This window comes from Triturus cristatus, chromosome 5_2, assembly GCF_964204655.1.
Source record: "Triturus cristatus chromosome 5_2, aTriCri1.1, whole genome shotgun sequence".
In the NCBI taxonomy this organism is placed as follows: domain Eukaryota; kingdom Metazoa; phylum Chordata; class Amphibia; order Caudata; family Salamandridae; genus Triturus; species Triturus cristatus.
In genome coordinates this window covers 231439131-231460836 of record NC_140588.1, presented here as the reverse complement: position 1 = coordinate 231460836, position 21706 = coordinate 231439131, and the positions used below count along the sequence as shown (strand labels likewise).

Below are 21706 nucleotides of genomic sequence, written 5' to 3'. Positions count from 1 at the left end.
AACATAATACACATGACATACCTCTCCCCTAGAAGGTTGCACGCCATTGATGGCTCCAGGGACCCCCACTGTCCCAGATGTCGTGGTGTTCCAGCAGATTTCCTGCATATGGTTTGGACGTGCCCAGTGATCCAGACGTACTGGGGAGCGGTTATTGGTGAACTGACTAGGATAACCGGTTGGACGATTGCATTGGATCCCCGTGTATGTTTACTGGGCTTGATTCCGCGAGACCCGAAGCGCAAGATAAGCAGGCGGTTTCTGGTCCTGGGGTTAGTGATAGCCAAAAGGCGTATTGCAATCCACTGGTTGACGCAGCGAGGACCTGTATTGGCAAAGTGGAGGTCAGATTTAAGGGAATGGGCCCTAGCTGAAGAAGGACACATACGGAACACCTGGAGAGACCCCAAGTTGCCTTAGGTGCTACTAGCATGGGGGGTAATGATGCAGGAAATAGCGGGACAGGCCTCCCAAATCACGATACCCAGTACAGCTGGAATGTCCATTGAAGTGGGGGAAACCCCAGGTCCAGAGAGGGAGATCTCAGGTGGCCCCGTGTGAGTACTTAGATATACGAACTTTGAGTGCCAGTGACCCGGCAGTGAGGGGGGAGGGATAGGGGGGGGCAGTTGGGTTGGGGGAAGCAGCTGGGAGGGGGGTGGGGGAATTGTTGTTTTGGTTGTTTTGTTTAAGATTGGTTTGGATGCAGTGAATTCACGGAGACATCGATTGTAAAATATTGAAGGTAATGGACGCTCCAAGGTGTCGCACCCACGCATTGTTGCTTTTCGATATTCGTACTGTGCGGTTCCTTGCCTTGACAGAGGTGCACTAACTAAGGAACTGATGGTTGAGAGGGGTGCGGCACGATGGCTGAAGGCCCAATAATGGGATTATGGATGACGCCACAACCGGAACACTTCCAGGTGACACGTGTTAGATTGGCCCATTGGTAATTGGTAGATATCGCTCTCACGGCTTCCTATGTCGGAGCCTCTTTGAAGCATCTGTTGATATTGCTTTGCTATGCGGTGTACTGATGATGCCGAAAGTTGTAATCCTGAAGAAACCAATGAAGTTTGTTGAAAAAAAAAAAAACAAAAAAAAAAGTATCCCAAGGCTCCAGAATTTATTTATTTATTTATTTAGGAACTTGTAGAGCGCGAACTGTCGCCAATTACAGGCATCCTGGCGCTGACAGAGTCTGAGGAGGAAAGAAGACCACCGAGGACGAAAGGCTAGCCAGGGAACAGCCACGTTTTTACCTTTTTTCTAAAAGGCAAAAGATCATCGGTGTGTCTGATCTCATTGGGAAGGGTGTTCCAGAGTCTAGCAGCGGAGACCTCAAAAGATCTGCCTCCGGATCTGACCTTCTTGAAACTGGGAATGACCACCAGTTTGGCATCCGAAGATCGGAAGAGTACTGAAGAGTTGCTCTCAGGGTCCATAATTTATACTTGGTGCCTCCTTTGAATTGGGGGCTTCTCTTCACTAGACCATATCTGGTTCTGCAAAGTTTTCCCCTTCCCCTGTCAAGCCTCCAGGAAGTCTAGGATGATAAAAGACTGGTGACAAGGTCCTCTGTGTGAGCTGGAAGCACGTTATTTGAAGTTTAAGTGGTGCACGGACCAGCTCGGCGCCCAGCCATACTGGCAGGATGGCCCATCCTGTCCACACTTTGTTCCATTTGTATCACTGTCTGGGAGAAATATACAAATCAAACAGCAGTGCCATTCACAGTGATGTGCCCCAGGACTCGGACATAAGGCACAAATGGTTAGGACAAGAAAATGCCTACTTCCTAAACATAGCTTTTTCAGACTTAAAATCTGACTTTACCATTAAATAGGATTTTAAATTATAATTCATTTCAGTTTAAACATGACTCCTCTTACTGTTCCTAATCCAAAGTAAGCACTTAATAAATGTAATAAGGTAAGCCTATCATGTCAAGGGGAGAGATAGGCCTTACAGTGCTGGGAAAACGACTTTAGGAGGTTCTCACTACGAGGAAATGGAAAACTTAAAGCCACATGTCCTACTTTTTAAATACCATGCACCCTGTCCTATGGACTTTCAGGGTCTATATAAGGGGCGACTTATAAGTAGTAAAAAGGATGGTTTAGATCTGGCAAAAGGTTTATTTTGTCAGGGCGAAATGGCATTTCAAAACTGTACTACAGACTGCAATGGCAGGCCCAAGACAAGTTTTAAAGGGCTACCTTGGTGGGTGGCACATTGAGTGCTTCAGGCCCACTAATAGTATTTTATTTACTGACCCTGAGAACATGTAGTACCATATAATAGGGACTTATAAGTACATTAAATGAGGCAATCAGGTGGAGGGCAATTATATCGAGTTTTAGGGAGAGATCACAAGCACTTTAGTATTGGTTAGCAGTGGTAAAGTGCACAGAGACCGAACACTAACAAAAAAAGTGTAGCTTCCTGATAAACTATGTTCTAGATCTTTGTCAGGCATGCAGGCCAGAGAATCGTGTCCCTGCTCAGGTGAATCAAACTTTTGTGCTTATAAATTTGCTTGTATGTTCTGGGTCTTTGGATGATACTAACATCACTGCTATTCAGTTTGAGGTTGTGTAGAGCTGTTGAGCATTCAACAAATACTAGTGGAAATACTGAGCTACTGTCTGCCATTTCTCACCTGTGCTGCATCGGCGCTAAAAAGCACGTCCTCTAGTCCCGACACATGGCTCACTAGTGTTGCTTTACTGCTAGTGCTGGCTTCCTGCAGGGAACTACATTGACCAGTTGCCCAGGACCCCAGAAAGTAGTCCTTGATGCTTCACTCACATGTGCTGCATCAGCGGTATAAAGCGCGTCCTCTATTCCTGCTGCGTGGGCTGTGCCCGGGCCAACGATGGGCTCGTCCTGCACCCGTTGGCGTCAGGAAGAGGCGGGCCACCCCCTTTGGCTCTATTTCTGGGACACAGCAAGTCTAGCAAGAACATACAGTATTTGGAGAGTGGTTCTCGCATTCCATCTGGGTTAAATTTGACTGCCCTAACTGGGCTGTGAACTGCAAAAGGCTATGTGCCTGTGGTGTAGCACCAGATACTGCCCGATGGATAACTTTCAGCTGGCCCTGGTGGAGGGGGGGAGGGATGTCTGATGGTGACCAATAGTGACTGTCCTTAGCTTACAGGCTACTGTGCTGTCTTTTTACCATTGGGTTTGATCCTGTTGCCCCTGTACTTGTCTTGCTGGAAGGTCAATCCCTGACCTCCACGTTTGATCTCACCGCGAGCTGTACCGAGAGCTACTTGTATATGAAGTAGGTGGTGTGGGCCTAATTTTAGCAATGAGCCTGTGCACACCAGTGACTATTTGGGCTTCAGATTCCAATTCCTAATGTTCCAAAATTGTCAGGTCCAAATAGATTAAAAGACGAGGAATACATTAAAACAAAGTCACACATTGGATAAGACATGTTAGGGGGTGTTGTTTGCTCATTAGAGATGATATAATCAGTGCCAAAAGATGCCCCGAAACAGCCATGCCCTATGATAGAATTGAGCTGCGTCTAAAGGATATGCACATAGCTGATGGCCTGGTTTCTTTGGACATCAGGTCCTGCCCTCCAAATAAATCCAGTATCCAGTTCAAGCATCTAGGGTCGGGAGTCAGAAGGCCCACTGTTCTACGGAACCCAGTTGGATTATTAGTAGCCCCATTAGGGTTAGACACTAATGATTGACAAAATTAAGATTCTGGCGCTATTTTGGATTGTCTATCACCATTGAAGGTTTTTCCTGCAATGCCCTATTTTTGTAAGGACTTTCGTGCCTTAGTTTCAGTAGCTTTCACCAGCGGTTTTTCCATTGAAGGTGCCAACCTGAGGGGATCTAGCCCCTTATACAGCGTACAATCATGTAAACCTCCAACGATTGTAGCCAAAAATGTCATATTTCAGGGTTTACATGATGCTGTTATGATGGGCTTAGTCGACCGACCCCTTGTTGTCGGTGTATTATCATTGACCTGTGATGCATATAACTCTTCCCAAGTAAGGGAAACCACTTTACAATCTTCGGCTAACCATACTGCTTCGCAGGTAAATACCAAGTCAGGTCTATCTGGTCCACTGTGTGCTGGTAATGTATTATTAGAGCCCAATGTCTCAAGTAATGTAGTTACTGAGGTAGAAGGTATTTCACATCCATCGAGTGGTTGCCTTGAAAATCATTTACCAATCGTGACCTCGATGGGTTTTTGGAATGTGGCGGGACTTAGGACTAAGTTGATGCAACTCTAATGGTGTGAATTCATCGATAATAACAAGATATGCCTATTCCAAGAAACCTTTTGCACTGAACTATTATTTACTTTGAGCTATCTATCATTTCAAATCCCAGCCAAGTCGAGCAAGTTCGGGAGGCCTGCGGGTGGTTTAACAATATGGGTGAAGTCTTCTTTATATTGTAAGATTTGCCAACTAACAGTTGACTGCCCGGACATACTAGGCATTGAAGTAAGAAAGAGGAGGAATCTAAGTGTGAAATGTTTTACTATTTGTGCAAGAGGCGTTAAGGGTCGTCTTGCTTCTATGACTATACAATCCCCGGAGGTTTTCATGGACAAGTGCCAGTCAAACTCTAATTTGATCCTCGCCGGGGACTTCATTATCATGTTTGAGCCCCTTGACAAGGAAGATATTGAACTCACAGCATAGGAGGACGAATTATGAGCTATACCCCATTTGGAGGTTCTCAATGTCAAAAGATGGCCACAGGCCGACCTCAAACTAAAAGTGCTTACCATTGAACTGAGTGTTAATGCCATTAATAGCTGAACTAAATCAGACTCCAAGGCGGCACATACATTTAATAACGATTTGTCCAAGAGCTGTATTGACAATATTTTGGTTGACTATAGATTGTGATCCCGAGTTGATGACATGGTCATACGGGAAAAAGTGGAGAGCAATCATAATCCCTTGTCCCATACGATGCTTGCTTTATTTGATAAGTATTTAGATGATCTTTCAACTTTTATTAGTAATGGCAATGTTGTGCCCACAATTGATAGGCGTCGCCTTAAATGGTGACAGATCGTCACGAAACCAGAAGTTCTTTTAAATATTAGGAAGGACGTAAAGGCAATACTGCCTAAGATAATAGAAAGCAGTGAAAAGGAGAGTGACCTATTGAATACTAGAGAGTTGCACAATGTTTTCTTTGCAAACACTTATTTTTGCATCCCTATTACTACTAGTAAGAAGTTCACTCCAAAAGGCAATAGCTGGTTTAAAAGGGAGTGTAGACACTTAAGGTGTACTTTGGTCAGGGCTATAAAGTTGAAAAACATTGCTCTGATCTGAGCTACCAGAAAGGCATACAAGCTCAGCATGTTGAAAGCTAAGAAAGAGTGGGAAAATAAAAATGGTTGGATTTAGCAGAAGCGTGTTTATCCAAAGACCATTCATGTTTCTGTAATCTGGTTGCGGAGGGTGAGAATTCTTTAAGCTTTAAGCCCCAGAATCACTTTCCCCCTTCTGATTGGTTTACCTGTTTTTCAGCTTTATACCATGACGGTGTTATACAGTAAGTATCTTCCAGAATTTTGACACCCCACCAATTATTGTCGAAGATGTTATTGACTCACTGATCATCTTTACAAGTAGTAGGGCTCGAGGCCTAGATGGTCTACCAGTAGATGTTTATGTACACGATATTGATGTCTGGGCTGATTATAAATTAGTTCTAGCTAATGCTATTGTAATGGATGCCCCATCAGTGTGAACAGGCCACTGCACAACTTTGTATGTTATTTATGGGATGTTTCTCTCCCATTACCTGATCTTTTACATTTGTGTAATCAGGTGATTACTAGTGTTAGCAGGCTATGATCTTACTGTTACCGCTTACATTGCCCACTCCTCTCTATTATTGGATCCATCCGGTCTTGTTTAAATGCTCTGAATCATGTTGTTATCATGCACTCGTCTTGAACCTATTTGTAACGACTATGCTTATCCCACTTTGGTATCCTGCCTACGTCAACTGTGAGGTGCTCTGATACCCTTCTGGGTCTTGTTCACGCTATACAAAACTTTACAAATAAATAAATAAATCCCTGATTTATAGAAGGGAGCGGAAGTAACATTGGTATATAAAAAGGGTGACAAGAGTCTCCCAGCCAATTACAGGCCCATCAGCCTAATCGATTGCATACAATAAGCCTGCTTCAAGCTGGGTTTTGAGAAAAAACATCTACCACAGACCAGGTCTTTCGATTCATTACAATTTATTGGAAGATGGCTTTGATCAGCAGGGGCAACTTATATGTTGCCTTTGTCAAACTAAAATCCACTTTCGGCCTGGTTCCTTGCCTGAGGCTGTGGCAGGTTCGGGAATGAGCATGCCCCATGATATTTTATCTTTATTGATTAGGCTTCATGACAAAAACTTTGCTCGGATCAGATAGGGGGCACAGGGCCAATTGACTGACAAGATCCCAGTGTTGAAAGGTGTACATCTATCTGAGACCCCAGCTGATGTCCCTTCCATAGTGAATGTCAAAACTCCTATACTGTTATTTGCAGAAGACACCTTGTTGATTTCGAAAGCCTCAAGTGGTCTGCAAAAATTTCTTTAGAGATTTGGTGTCTTCTGTCGGGAATGTAGCTTAGAGATTAATATAGCCAAAACGAAATTCATGGCATTCAACCACCATAAAAAGTACAAGGGTAGTCTAGTATTAGGGGACAAGACTCAGGAGAGGCTTGAATTTTGATTATCTGGGCAATAAACTTTCGTCCAATATGCTATGGCCCCCACACATCAACACGGCACCCTTAAAACATAGACAGATTGTAGGTGCAATTCTAAAAGAACATCATGCCTCGTTCACAAAGCCAATTACACCAGCTCTGCAGGTTTATGAGGCTAAGGCCCTGGGAGCTGCTGTATATGGTGCAGAGTTATGAGGTTTTAGTGACGCCGCTGACCTGGCAAGATCAGAGAATACATTTTTAAGATCATTACTGTCTCTTTCGTCCAGTACACTGTTGTATCCTCTATCCTTGGACATGGGTTTTAAAAAGGTAGCTCTCAAGGCATCCTTACAGCCTTTGCTATTTTGGTAAAGAATTTGGGTACTCTAGAGTAGGAGCATTATGCTGCCACGCTACAAGATATCATCAAGGTAGACAGATTAAACAAAGTCCCTTGGCTGATTTAAATAAAAATAAATGTTGCTTTCACTAGGCCTGGGTGATTTTTGGTTCCATCCAACTGCAGGCCAAATTCCTCCTAAGAGAGTATTGAAAAAACAGTACTGAATATTTACATTACACAAAGAGGAACAAAAAGGTATGGGCACTACCTTAAAGAGGGATTTTTGTATTTGAAATGTATTCATGGCCTAGAGAATTATTGGGATCTGATCACAGTTTCACCAGACAGGAAATTATACCATCAATTCAGAGTAGGGTCACTCCCCCTGTAAAGAGGGCAGGATCCGTTTCTACAGTATGCCCTTTCTGTCATGATCAAACTGAGTCCGTACCACATGTGTTATTCACGTGTCCGGCATTCGCCCAGTTTCGATTTACATGGATGGCACCTATCTGTAGGCAGCTGGGTACATCCAGTCATCGCACTGCTTTGAAGATACTAAGAGACGATTCTTGACCATTGTATGCCTGTGTGGTCGCAAAAATTCTGGGTCTGAGGTGGGCGAAGAGGACTGCCTTTAAATGACTGTGATAATATAGTTGTGACATACTGGAACATGCTCTTCTATCTACTTGTTGGCATCTGTATCATTTGCTGCTAATATGTGAGAAACCTTTGCACAATTTATGACTCCAACAGATGTTTGCTTCGAATCAAGACTTATTATACATTTTAATGAGTTGTACTTTTTATATTTTTATCTTATTAATTTTATACTTTTGTGGCTTTTGCCGAAATAAAGCTATCTTTGACTTGACAGTTGGAGCTCATAAAGGCTTTGTATTCTCTTCAAATCATTTCTTGCCGTCAACATGCATACACATATTATGAAAGGCTAACTAAACATGACGGCAAAGTATATCTAATGTTTCTCTCATCCAACCACCTAGGGCTCCGCATTTTAAACGGCAGACTCGATTCAGACTCGCCCACTGCTTATACCCATGTATCCCCCTTCAGAATGCCTACCTTGGATTACATATGGATCTCGGTCGCCCACTTTCATCTTGCTCAGGAATTTATGGTAATCCCTTCATTGGAAAGTGATCATGCCGTCCTAACGTGCAAAGCTCTATCCTGGCAGAGCTACCGCCCAAACAGTTATTTGATTGGGAAAGAATCTATATTGGAGGCTGTTAGAAAACTACGGTGGACCCTGGACCAACAAGAAACAATTGAAGAGAAGGTGGACGACTTCTTGGAAAACCTGAACCACGAGTCTAGCGACCAGCTGACGGCACTATCGTGGGAACAGGTAGTGGAGGCCTCATAAAAAATCTATCTATAAAGACATTTAAAAGTTCAAATAATTCCCCCTCGACTATACCCCACTCCAGTGAGCACAAGCAAACTATGTTGAGTATTAAACCCAAATTAAAAAACTTACTGCGCAAATGCACCTACAACAACATAGATCACAAGTCCATACGAGAGAAGTTATTGATTACGCGTAAAGAGTATTGGAAGGCAAGGTTCACCTCTCAGATGATAAAAGAAGATCATCATTGGACAATTGCCCCTGAAATTATAAAATCAAAGGATCAGAGGAGATTCTGGAGCTGGGTAAATAAGGCTGTTAGATCGGATCAACCATCTACTGTAACAAATATCTCCCCCCACTGAATGGGAGGCTCATATTGAAGCACTTTACGTTGAGCCCGTCAGAAACAACTGGCATAATTATCGCAGCTCTACTCTCCTTATTACCCATATTGGAACGCCACCCACTATTAAGATCGCCCCCAAACAAGTTGCACTTATTATAAAGCAAATGCGCCCAGGAGGGGCGCCGGGCATAAATGGTTTACCAACAAAGATATATAAAGCTTCTACTCATGTGGGCAGCACTCTTGGCCCCCCTATTTGAGGCATGCAGAATGGGTGGGCCTATTCCTGATTCTTGGCGAGGAGCTCTCCTCGTTCCAATCTACAAAAAAGGCCAGCGGTCTAATCCCGACAACTATCAGATGATTGCCCTCCTTGGCATCGACGGGAAGGCCTATGCAAGCATCTTATTACAAGAATTGACCAGCTGGGTGGAAGACCGTAAACTAATACCTTTTACTCAAACCGGTTTCCAAAAGGGCTGCCACAACGAGGACAATCTGATCTGCTTAGCCCACATGATTGAGGGCACTCTTGCAACAAAGGGAAAATCGCTATTTTTGGGATTTATTGATTTTCGGAAGGCATTTGATAGCATTGTCCGCCCCAGGCTTTGGGAAAAACTAATCAAATGGGGCATTTCGCAGTCTCTATTGAATGCCATAATCGCTCTCTATACCGATACCTGGGTAAAAATAAAAGTTTACTCTGGTTGGTCTACAACTAATAAAATCATGACCAACAGAGTCCTAAAGCGGGGATGAATTTTGGCCCCTCTACTTTTTAATTTGTACCTTGCAGACTTGCCTGAGTGGCTGGCCTGCTCTCGAGCTTTCCCACCAAGAATCGCATCTGTTAAAATCCAGTCAATGCAATATGCAGATGACAGAATTCTCCTTGATCAAACCCAGGTGGGCCTTCAACTGCTTTTTGATTCCCTGGCATCGTACTGTGAACCAAATGCTTTGGAGATTAATATTTCTAAAACTAAGGTGATGATAGTCTCGAGGCATCGAGCAAGACAGCACCCCTGGCACATCGCTGGGAAACCTATTGAGGTAGTTGCCATATACAAATATCTTGGAGGGGGGCCTTCTTAAGAACAAAGAAAGCTCTCCATTCTTCAGACTTCACTCAGTTAATCAGAGTGATAGGTGCCAAATTACTACCCACTATAGCTTTTGGCGCCATTATTTTTAAAGATAAAATGTTCACCTGGTTGGATAGAGTGCAATCAGCTTGTTTTCGCAGAGTGTTTCAACCCAACTCGACCTCTCATGCCCAAATCCGTATGGAGTTCTGCCTGTCTTCCCAACATTTGATTATGAAAGCAAGATTCATTGCCTATTGTGTAAAAACTAAAATGGCTCGTGACTCCACACTAAAGAGCTCTATATGGTCACTGTTAAACAACTCCAGCACTTCCTGGAATACATTTTTAATATTCTGCTTGGACGCACTAGAAGCTCATGAATTATGGGCAAACTCGCTGCCCATAGGGGTGGTCGCTAAAGTTTTGACTAAACAAGCAAAGATCCCCTCAGTGGAACACGATGCATCAGCCGTGAAAAATCTATCCCATGGTAGCTGGGCGTCAAAACTTTATGACCTTAAAACCTTACCGCATTATCTGTCATCCGCTATGAAGCCATCGGAGAAACATCAGCTAATGAGACTACGTTTTGGCCTAATTCCCCTGATGGCATATAAGTATGGACGGAGGTATAAGGCAGATACGCCCTCTCAGTGTCGTTTTTGCAGCAAAGGGGAAGAAAATGTAATACACGTTTTGTGCATCTGTAGAATCCTACTCTCCTTTCGAATCTTCTGGTTGCGCCCCATCTGGATAACTCTCAATGTGCGGACATGCCAAGAGGCCCTAAAGGAGTGCATGAAGGGGGACTCAGCTCAGATTGCCGCCCGATTTGTAAAATTCATGACCAAGATAAACTCAATTTTATGAGCAGATGTCCCCCACGAACCTCTGCTGTGTTAGCTATGAATTTTTTCTTTTTTTTTTTTAACATGAACTTTTTAATTGAGAGTGGAAAGTGCTTTTTATGTCCTTATTGCATGAATTCCAATGATTTTAATTAATTGTGCAAATAAACATATCTATCTATCTCTCATCCAAATATATGCCTGTATACATGTTTGGCCAGAAAAGCAGATGTTTACTGAAGAATATCTAACTTTGGTTACTCTTGCAAATCAATTGGTATGTCAATTTTATGTTGTGGAGCTTTGACAAGCTAATAGCTCAGCTTGCTCTACTAGTAGAGGAACATCAGGTAGGTTTTATTTCAACTGGATCTTGAAGGTAAGGCATGTGTTTTACTCACAGGTGTTTTACCCGTGCGTTGTTTTTTATTCCGCTTTGGTCTTAATTTAGTAAAGTGCTCCAGCTTCTTGGCTTCCTCGGAAGGTAGTTCTGCTAGGACATTTGAGGTTCGTTTTTCCAGCTTGGAATGTGGATATGGCGGGTCTTCGGTGTGTATTGGAACCTCTTCTAGGGCTTTATCCAAGTCAAACTCCATTTCTAAAAACAGCAGAAGAGGATATTAGCTACATCAAACCATATGGCGCAAAACTGTTAGAGCAGAATGCAATCAACATTTGCTTTCAATTGAAGAATACATGTAAAACAACAATGAACATTAAGCAGTAAGCTATTATGGTTGTTCTGGCTCAAATTATGACACAATATTAAATATTAAGGTCAATGCAGCTATTTGGAACCAGAGCTATATATGCAGGGATATAACGTGACCTATCCAATAAGTAGATGTACAAATTAAAGGAAAATAAAATGTGTGAATCATCCTCTATTATAACATTTTTAAAATGAAAACTATTGTGTATAAACCAAAGAAGCCTGAATCAGATTCAGGGTGATAAAATGTGGGTCATAGCATTGTAAGAGGCATAAGACAGAATTTAAAATATTAGGAGAGGATTGGGTTATGGCCACCACCTCCATTCTCAAAAGGTGGAAAGCCTTCAAAGGTGGACATGGTTGGAAATATTGTGACAGCAATGTCCTGTATGAGCCAAGTAAACATGCCTTGAAGGTCTAGGTAAACCAATTGCAGTATAATATTATAGCTGCTAACATAGTTCATATTTGAGCTAACTAACTTGAAAATTGAGAAGGGTATGTTTGAATCAATAAGTAAGGCCTGATTGTGAGTTAGGAAGTATCATAAACTACTCAAATTGTGAAGGAAGTGCAAAATCCACCATTGAAGGAGTCTCCTCAGGCACAGGGGATTCCACCAGAAGATTTGCCACCAAAATGAGAAACTGCAGTGCAGGATGAAGCAATCCTACCACAAATTGGAGGATTTTCTCAAATGAGTTATGTATAGTTGAGTGTTAATAGATTAAGTTTGCATTTTGATTCTTGAAAAATGGTGATCATTATATGGCTGGCAATAGAGAACTAACCACTGTTGTATTCTTTAGTAGCTCTTAACTTCAAGAAAACATGTACAGTGACTGTCTAGCTACTCAAAACTGTATCACATGAAGCACCTGGGCCCAAGATGGCAGTCGTGAATTAAGCCAACTTCGACAGCCACTCTCTTCATAACCTTCACCTTCCTGTTTTTTCCATGGTGCTTCATGCTGTGCTGGTTACAGTGCCACCAGAGTGTCCATGGACAGCGGCGTAGGGGCGGTGGAGCTCGGGCGGAGTGAGGCCTAGAGACAAAGGGGCTGGTCGTAAGCCTCGTAGCACAGGCAGACGCTTACTTGGGCTGTGATCTGGGCCCGACTTTTGAATTTGCCGCAGTTACAGCCTGGCCTGCTCCAAAGCTGGTGCTGTAGGGGCCCTACAATGGAGGGAGAGTGAGCGCTAGTCCAGACTGGCTGACCCTGATGTGACTGGAAACATTGTCGAGGAGTAAAGGAGCTGACCCACACATTTACTGAGGAGGCTGGCCACCCAGGCAGTGAGACAAAACTGGGGCACAAACACCGATCGATGATGCATACGATCATTGACTCGTGTCTTTTTGGGGATTATGAAGTGAGCCCCTTGGGGCAGACTGGAGCTTGGGTGGACTTTTCCTTGCCAATGGGCTGATTGGAGGAGGGTTGCTGGTTGGTACCAGGTCGAGACTCGAACAGATCACCAGCTGGCTGAAGGAGGTCCGCCGAACCTTCTGGAATCTGCATTCAGCAGAACCATTGACTGACTTGGAAATGGACATTCCAAGGAGGTGAAGGGCAAGGCTGACCTGTCAAACCTCAATACAGGTTAAATACTGGATGTGGGTAAATTGCCAAAGTTCTGGACCGGCTGGTGTATGGTGGTGTTGAGGGGGTCTAGAGTCAATACAAATAAGAAACCTCTAGGACTCTGGGGACTGCAGAGTACGGGGGAGCTTTTCTGATTCTGCTGTCCACAGAACTGAGTAGATAGGGTACCATTGGGTGTAATTTGACACAGTCATGCGTACCTCGACTGGATGCAAATCTGCGCTTGAATCCCTCCTACCAGAGATTGTGTCTGATCGCTCATGACACATTGATTAGGATAGCTCCATAAATTGACTGCGCAATCTGTTTCACACCAGCACCTAAAGAAACAATGGCTAAAGATAAACCACCCTCTTCTTGGCAAACAGGGTACCCTAGACAAATGTACAAATGTTGGAAGTACCACCCAGCATCATCATCTTAGATGGCAGATGCACCACCTGGGAAACCTAGGGGCCACGGTTACAGAGGGCACTACAGCCATCCTTACTGCTATACCACAGTCAAGGGACACACTGGAGACCAAAATTGGCGCTGTTGGAATGGATATTATGCTGCTTCGTCAAGATGTTAGACCAGCAAGTAACAGGATACTAAAAAGGAGACTCTTGTGTCTGGGAAGGAAAATAAGGTGGCAAAACTGCAACAGACTCTATCCAAGCTGTCGGTGACCTCCAGGGAACTTGAAGCGAGTGTGGAGGATGCTGAAGGGAGGGCCAGGAGGAACAATCTTTGTTCTGTGGGATTTCCAGAGGGCTGTAAAGGGTCTTCTGCTGAGAACTTTTTGGACTATAGGTTGAGATTGATCCTACCACTGGAATCTCTTTCCAATGCTTTATTGTTGAGCGGGCTGAAAGAGCAGTCACATTTACCATCCAGCCCATGATCGCTCAACTACTTAATTATAAGGACAAAGATTTGATTCTCCGATTTACTCAAAATCAAGAATCCTTCATGTTAGAATCCCACAGGATAGTGTATGGGTGGAAGAGAGGGTCAATCTCAGACAGAATACACCATGGTGGATTCCGCACCTCTCCCCCACCTCTCGAAGCCACATCAAAATCACTCCCAAGACTCTCCTTTGACATCATGCAGTTATCCATACGCACTCCTACCAGAGCTCTGGAGACAGTTAAATCACATATTGATTAGTTTGTAAACACTGTTGAGGAGGACTGTGGGATCTTGAACTGATGGTTATCCACTGAGCCCACACCTCTCTTACTTTTGTTTATTCTTTATATACAAAAGAACTTATGAGTGTTTCACTATCGCTCACTGTAGGTAACACCCTTGCTCTTCTTTAAGATGGTGTCATGTTGAGATATGAACCAACGGCTGCCCTGTTGGTGATGTCTCACATTCTGTCCTGCGATAGATGCTTCAGGTTCAAGAAGTATACAGCGAGGGGAAATCAACAGTTCTTACTTGAGTTCTCAGACACCATGCATTTTCCTCTGGCTGTTGTATCCTACAAATATGCCCGCTTTGGTTCCAATGGTTCAGCATGAGGTTTTAAGATCTAATCTCGTGCCCAATGGCTGAATCTGTACAAAGGGCTGGTATTAAAAAGTTGGGCCTTATAACCTGGAATATAAATCATTTACTTGACAAGGTTAAAAAATTCCCTACTGATATATTATTGTCATATTGTCATATTATTGACAGTCAGAGACCGCCCTACTCGCCGCCACAAACGACATCTACACCCTCCTCGACCAAGGCCACACCGCAGCCCAGATTCTACCTGTCAGCAGCTTTCGACACTGTCTCCCACCACACACTCGCTGGTAGTCTACACGGCGCTGGCATACAAGGAACCGCCCAAGACTATATCCGCTCGTTCCTCACCCGCAGCAGCCAAATAATCTGACTGACACCATTCGTCTCCGAATGCATGGAAATCAACTGCGGAGTACCCCAGGGTTCATCACTTAGCCCAACCCTCTTCAATATCGTCATCGTCACCATTGCCAGACAGCACGGCCCCAACTTAGTATCCTACGTAAGCGACACCCAGGTCATCCTCTCCCTCACCAAGGACCCCACCACCACCAAACTCAACTTCCAGAAAGGAATGCAGGATGTCGCATTCTGGATGAGCAACAGCTGCCTGAAGCTCAACTCGGAGAAGACAGAAGTCCTCGTACTCTGAACCACCCCTTCAGCATGGAACAACACCTGGTGGCCCACCGCACTCGGCAGCCCTTCGAACCCCGTGGACCACAACAGAAACCTCAGCATCGTACTCAACACCTCCCTCTCCATGAACAAGCAGGTCAGAGGAACAGTCATAATGAAGAAAAGTCACATTTCCTTTCATGGGACACAAGAGTGGGTAGATAAATGAGACAGATAGTAACGATTGCTGGACTCCAATAGGGAGAACCTTTGACATTGGTTAATGTCCACGTGCCTCTTCAGCTGATTTCCATATTTTTTAAGGTGCTTCCGCCACTGATTAGGGAACTACCTGAATGTACCATGGTGTTAAGGAGGATTTGAAAGGGGTGAAGGATGAGTCTTGTGATGTGCTAAGGAATTTTATGGGTCCTTGAGATGCCATTCATTAATGCCACAATATACAAAGGCCCTGGAGCTATGCAACATATTGCGCACATTCCACTTGCACAGTGGAGTCTAACCTTTTATTCTGGGGTTCATGCTACACTTTCTCACCAAGATTATTTTTTACTACACAAGATGGGCATACTTAAGGTTACAGGAGTGTGGATTTTTGCCCGGGGTCTTTCAGACCATTCCCCAGCTGAGCTTTGTCTGAGTATTGGAATACGACAACCTGAGATAAAATGGAGGCTCAGCATGTGGCCACTTCAAGACAGGAAATGCAGAACACACATAAGGGAGGTGATGGATACATACTTTGCTCAAAAGAAAGGTGTCCTTTGGAAAGCTTTTAAGGCAACCTAAGGGGAGACATTATTAGTTTCCAACAGGCCTCAAATGCAAGAGCCATCAGTTGGTGAATGGTCTGGTATACCATATCATAGATCTAGTGTGAAATATCTTAGAACCTCGATGCCGTAAGTTTGCAGAGATATACTTCGCACCCACATGCTTTTATGGCCCCTCTATATGGATGAGGCTAGGACCCTCTTCGCTGCATCACAGAGCAGCATTTACCAATGGTGGGAAAAAGCGACTGCAGTACTCTATCATCCACATCGAAATATACAACATCATGCCCCAATTGCACACATCTCTGCTACAGAGGGCTTGCTAAACACTGGAGACAAGGCGATTGCCCAACAATTGGATCATTATTATGCTTACCTATACTTCAAGAGGGAAAACATGCCCCATGTGCAGAGGATGTCTTTAGTGGGAGAAATTATGGGGCTAGATTTCTGGTAGCCGGACAAAATGCCAGGACCCAATGGGTTCTTAGTGGAATAGTTTAAACTCTACGCTAACAAACATATGGACTCCCTTGAAGATGTTCTTCGAGATGACAATGAAAGGAAACTTTTGTCCCTGACCTGAAAACAGCAGAAATTGTGGCCTCGTTCACAAGTGTCTGCTCGTCTTACTACCATATTTCCTTCCTCAATACAGAAGTCAGGATTATTGCAAATACCCTCGCAGACAGGCTAGTTACAACGATCCCCTCATTGGTCTGTTGCAATCAATAGGGGTTCAAGCCCAGACGAGCCACAACACATAACATATGTTGGTTGACTAATACCCTTGCCCTGGCAGATAGATTGTAAAGCCCAGTGGTGGCCCTACTGGTGAAAATTGAAAAGGCATTCGATTCAATAAGGTGGGATAATCTGCTTGCTCTTCTTCAACAGTTAAATTTCAGACCTAATTTTATTGACTATGTACAACTGCTCTACACAGGCATGTCGGCCAGAGTTTAAGTGAGCTGTGAGACGTCGAACCCCTTCCCCACATAGAGGAGGATGAGGAAAGGTAGTCCATTATCACCCCTCCTCTATTGAGCCGCTGGCATAATGACTGTATATCGATGACCAAGTGTGGGAATGGGATGATGGTAGTTCGGATAGACTAGCTCTTGACGCTAATGATGTCCTGATCTTCACAGGCCTGGAGATGTTGAGCCAGAGATTTAAATACCTGGGGGTATACATCACCCTGGACAAGACCGCAGCATGGGCACAGAATATTAAACCACTGGTTGCAGATGCTAAACACTGGTCCATAGTCTCCATGTCACTCTTAAGCAGATTTGCAACTTTTAAAATGGTAGTGCTGCAGCGCTTTCTTTATCGATTGCAAAATTTCCTGTTCAAACCATCACACTCCTTCACCAAATCAGACTCTATCCTACGGAGCTTATGGAGTCATGGACTCTACTGGATAACTCTCACAAAGTGTTTTTAATCTACTTAAGTGGGGGGATTGCGGCAGTGGATGTCCAATCCTCCCATTTACTGATAACAAATGAAAGGTGCTAAAATACTCAATGAGACCCCTTATGTGCTTCCGAAAAATTAGCGCTGGGCGAAATAAGTATACAACATATATTTACAGAGATAGAGTAGATCCTTCAATCCCCCCAGTGACCAGACTGATATTCACGATTTGTAGGGGCACCTTGAAAAGGTTCGGCTGGGACAAGCGACTAACCAAACAAATGCCACTCGGGCTAGGACAGCATGTAGCTACACTAGAGGGGTTCCAGAAATGGGACATCATTGGGATTTCCAGCCTTGGGGATGTGATGGCAGGAACAATACTAAAATACTCACAACCTCTAGGTCGAATATAATTTGCATTATAGTCAGTTTTTCCATTACGTAAAATTAAGACACGCAGTAACACAGTACATTTCAGGGTTGGAGGACCTCCCAGAGTTTCAACCCTTAGAGGTGAAAATAATCAAGGGAGAATTGGAAGACCACAAGATTGCTCAAATTTCTTGTCCCCTCAAACAACATGGAAGACTCCTTTGAAAGGCTGCACCTGGCATGGGAGTGAGACCTAGGCGCCCTCATGTATCAGAAATGGAGAGAGGTTTGGGGGTCCACGAGACTATTTGGCAATAGTGACCAGATTATGCCTCATTCAACTATAGTACGTGCACACTGTTTACCTCACAAGATACAGACTATGGAAGATGGGTGCAGTGGCCTCACCCTCTTGCCTCCAAGGCTCCACAAAGAATGGGGATTTACTGCATACCTCACGGAGTTGTTGTGCATTGGGCTCATACTGGGAAAAGATACCCTCCTGTTTGAGTGCGGACGGGATTGGATGCTGCAGCCTGACCCGAAGATGGATGCTTTGCATATAAACATAGAGCTAGACACTAACCAATATAAACTGGCTTAACTTTGGTTGCGGTTAGTGGTCGAGGTATGTTTCTCGTCGATGGAAAGACAAGAACCCTCTCTCTGTGGAAGACTGGGAAAATGACTTGATTTATGTAGGAGTATGGAAAAGCCAATCTACATTGCCAGAGGTTCCCTTCTAAAGCACACAGAAAAACAAAAATATTCAATGCTTAGGCTTGCCACTGGTGAATAGTTGGTGGGGGGTATGATGGCTAGGGGGGTGGTGGGGAGGGAGGCATGGTGTATTATCTTTACTGCTAATGGTTTTTTTTGTATTTGTCTAAATGTTGGCACAAATCTATAAAATTGTGTCATAAAAATTGCATCACGTACTTGGTTACATGATTCTGTCTGACCAATCACCCCTGTAGGTTGTTTTGATATGGGTAGAGTGTGGAATGACCCTGAAGAGTCTATTCGTTTTGCCTCTACGAATCTTAAATTCACAATAATGCAAACAACTACAACAAATTACATGAAAAAGTTCTTCTATTGAAAAAAAAGTAAACCTTGTTATTCTTCTTGATTTTTTCTAATGCATATTCATAATTATTATACGCAACTGGTTACATTTAGATACCTTGCATTTTACACATTTCTGTTTCTATCACAGACAACAGGGTTTTTCAAGGATTTTAACAAAGTTTCAGGGATTCAGAAGGTCGAGGTCAGTCATGCTTGCTCTGGGATTGGTTTCGATTTAGTAGGTAATTCTTAATATATACATTTATCTTGAGATAGTACTTAAATGTCAAAGAGAATAGTCCGGTAAAGAGAGGTCTTTGAAATGTGTAACTGGAATGCTGAGTAAGTGGGATAGTGGTCTATCACAGTTGTCGGGTTGTTCGTTTATGTGGGGATTGTTTGGAACAAATACTGCCATTTAAAATACATTTACAGCTGCATAAAAGTTTTTTGCAGAACATAAAATACAAAGTGTGTGATTTCTCACTATAAAGATGGATGTCAATTCTAAATGCTCTTACCAAAAGCCCTTGACACCGGTCTGAGCATTCTGCTGTGGATGCTTTTCCTTTTAGATTTTGGGGTCATCTGCATAATCAATAAACCAGAAGAACAATTCAATGAAAAGAGTATCTCAAAGAGGCAATTCTCATTTAGTTAATATGAATAAACTAGAAAACCATGGCTTTGTTAGCATCGTTTTTGTGTTTGTCTTAAATTTAGTTAACACATCTTCACTGTAATACCTACCAAGTCTCATAATGCGTTTTGTAATGTAAAAAGTCTGAACTGGAAAAGATGATTTCTGCTCAGTTTTTTAAAACTATTTTTTTGGGGGGCAACAGAAAAGTTGTATATTGCGCATATGTGAAAAAACGCTCGAACAGAAACAGTGGTGGAGATCGTCAGAGCATGCAGCTTAGATGATTGTTCCGTCACTGTACAGAAGGACAAACACCCAATTATAAGTTAACCAAAATACATACGTAAGTAACTTACAACGCTTACCTGAAAGTTTATCAAAATACACTGGACATGCCAAACGAGGATATTGTCACTACAATCAGTTTGTTACCCTCAGCAGACACAGGGATAAAGAAGTCGGGTGCCCAAATCAAATCAATAATAAGAATGGTAGAGTATCCTTCAATGGCCCTTCTTCTTCTTAGCATTCATTTCCCTCACCCCAAAGAGTATAGTAATTAGAAATTGCAGTTGTTTAGTATGGAGAGTTATATAAAACAAAAAATTGTATAAAAAACAAGTTAATAATGTGGGTGGAAATATTATTAACTGTTAACTACACCAGTACCTCCACATGAGACATCAATGCTTTAATCACCTATAGTCACCTATCAGAGACCGGTGAAAGATGTTTCAATTAATTCCTACATGCACTCGCCATCAAAATTCATTAACATGCTGCACCCATGCAAAGCGTATGCCCTAGGAACCGCAATTATATGCTAGGAGAAGTCTCATATGCCACAAACAAGCTTCAGAAGCATGCAAATTTATATCCATGACAGTTTCTATGCTCAAGTGCACCCTAATGGGCCACTTATCAATTAATGTCTAAGATTCTCAAAATGGCTGCATACACGTAGCCACATTCTTAATTCTAGCCACCAGAAATGCTCCCCTTTCTGCCCACCAGCTTTTCCATCTTCACAACCGCAAGACATGTCGGTGATAAGGAACTCAATCGATCCCAGAAGGATTAGAGGCTGAGGAATCCACCAGGTTTCGAACCAACGATCATTAGGTTTACACAAAGATCTCTACAATGTTTCCTTTAGCCCTCTGAGCTCTCTTACCAGCTTATAGAGATTTATGTTTTTCATACTTTTGTGGAAGTCAAAGTATATATATTAAGATTAGGCATCCTGTTAGGCTAACCCGGTCAGTTTTCTTCTGCACAGAAAGCAGAGTGATTCTTATTGTACAAGGGTTTGCTCAAGACTCATTCGATGGGAGGAACGTCCAAGAGTGAAGGTTGCTCTAAGGCCGAAGCAGCTGAAAAACAATGCTTCTCTTACACTGCAACACGACCTATGGACCAAAGCAAATCTCACTATCTAAACTTTTAAAGGAGTCTTTCTTCTGCCTTCTTCCATCCCTCTCTGTTCTGCCATGTACGTCATGCACAGTTAATCAGGTCCGATCTCATGTGTTTGCCGGTAAGTGATGCCTACAGAGTAACAGAGTTTCTGGTTTCTCAGGTTTCTCCAACTATAGTAGGTAAGAGAGAACAGACTGGGATAGTGATCAGAAATCAAAGGATCCCCCTGATTGGCAAAGACAGTAACATTGTTTGCAGATTGGGGCATATTAATTTTCAAACCAACATTTGATCTATGTGAGGAAACAGAACACGTTGGTCCTCACTAGGACTGCCACTTACTTGAGTATGGTAAGTTCATCCATGAAAATACCAGTACCGCCAGGACCGTTTCTTCTGCAGTTCAACTTAATCTCCCCATTCTGAGTTTCGCACATGGGAATGGGGGATAATAAACTGGTGCAACATGTTTTTCCGAGTTGGCTTCTCAGCCTTGTCTGTTGCTGTTTGCCTTGGAAGCACAACGGCCGCACCCATTCGCAGCCGTTGCTTCCCTGTCTCACTGTGGTTCTTCCCTCCATTAACTAATAATCCTTGTGGTCCTAGTTATTCCTAATCTCCACTTTGCCTCTTTCTGTTTTTTAGAGTAGGGTGGTTGAGGGCTCTACATCTCATCACCTGGTGATGCAGCACAAATTCAAACAAGACAACTTTCTCACCAGGGGCAATGCCAACATTCTTTCCTCCACTCACTGAAGGAATTTGTTGTTGCAACATGCCAAGCAATG

The 21706-nt window shown here is 43.3% G+C and overlaps 1 protein-coding gene across 1 annotated transcript in view; it reads right to left on the bottom strand.

Moving 5' to 3' along the window:
* CARMIL1 (capping protein regulator and myosin 1 linker 1) overlaps positions 1 to 21706 on the bottom strand; it is a 995540-nt gene that overhangs the window by 101892 nt on the left and 871942 nt on the right. Inside the window, exons 30-31 of the mRNA XM_085607022.1 lie at positions 19378 to 19444; positions 11147 to 11343 (exon numbers count right to left, since the gene is read on the bottom strand). Coding sequence (XP_085463148.1) covers positions 11147 to 11343; positions 19378 to 19444 — 264 coding nt within the window. The remainder of the gene's footprint in view (positions 1 to 11146; positions 11344 to 19377; positions 19445 to 21706) is intronic.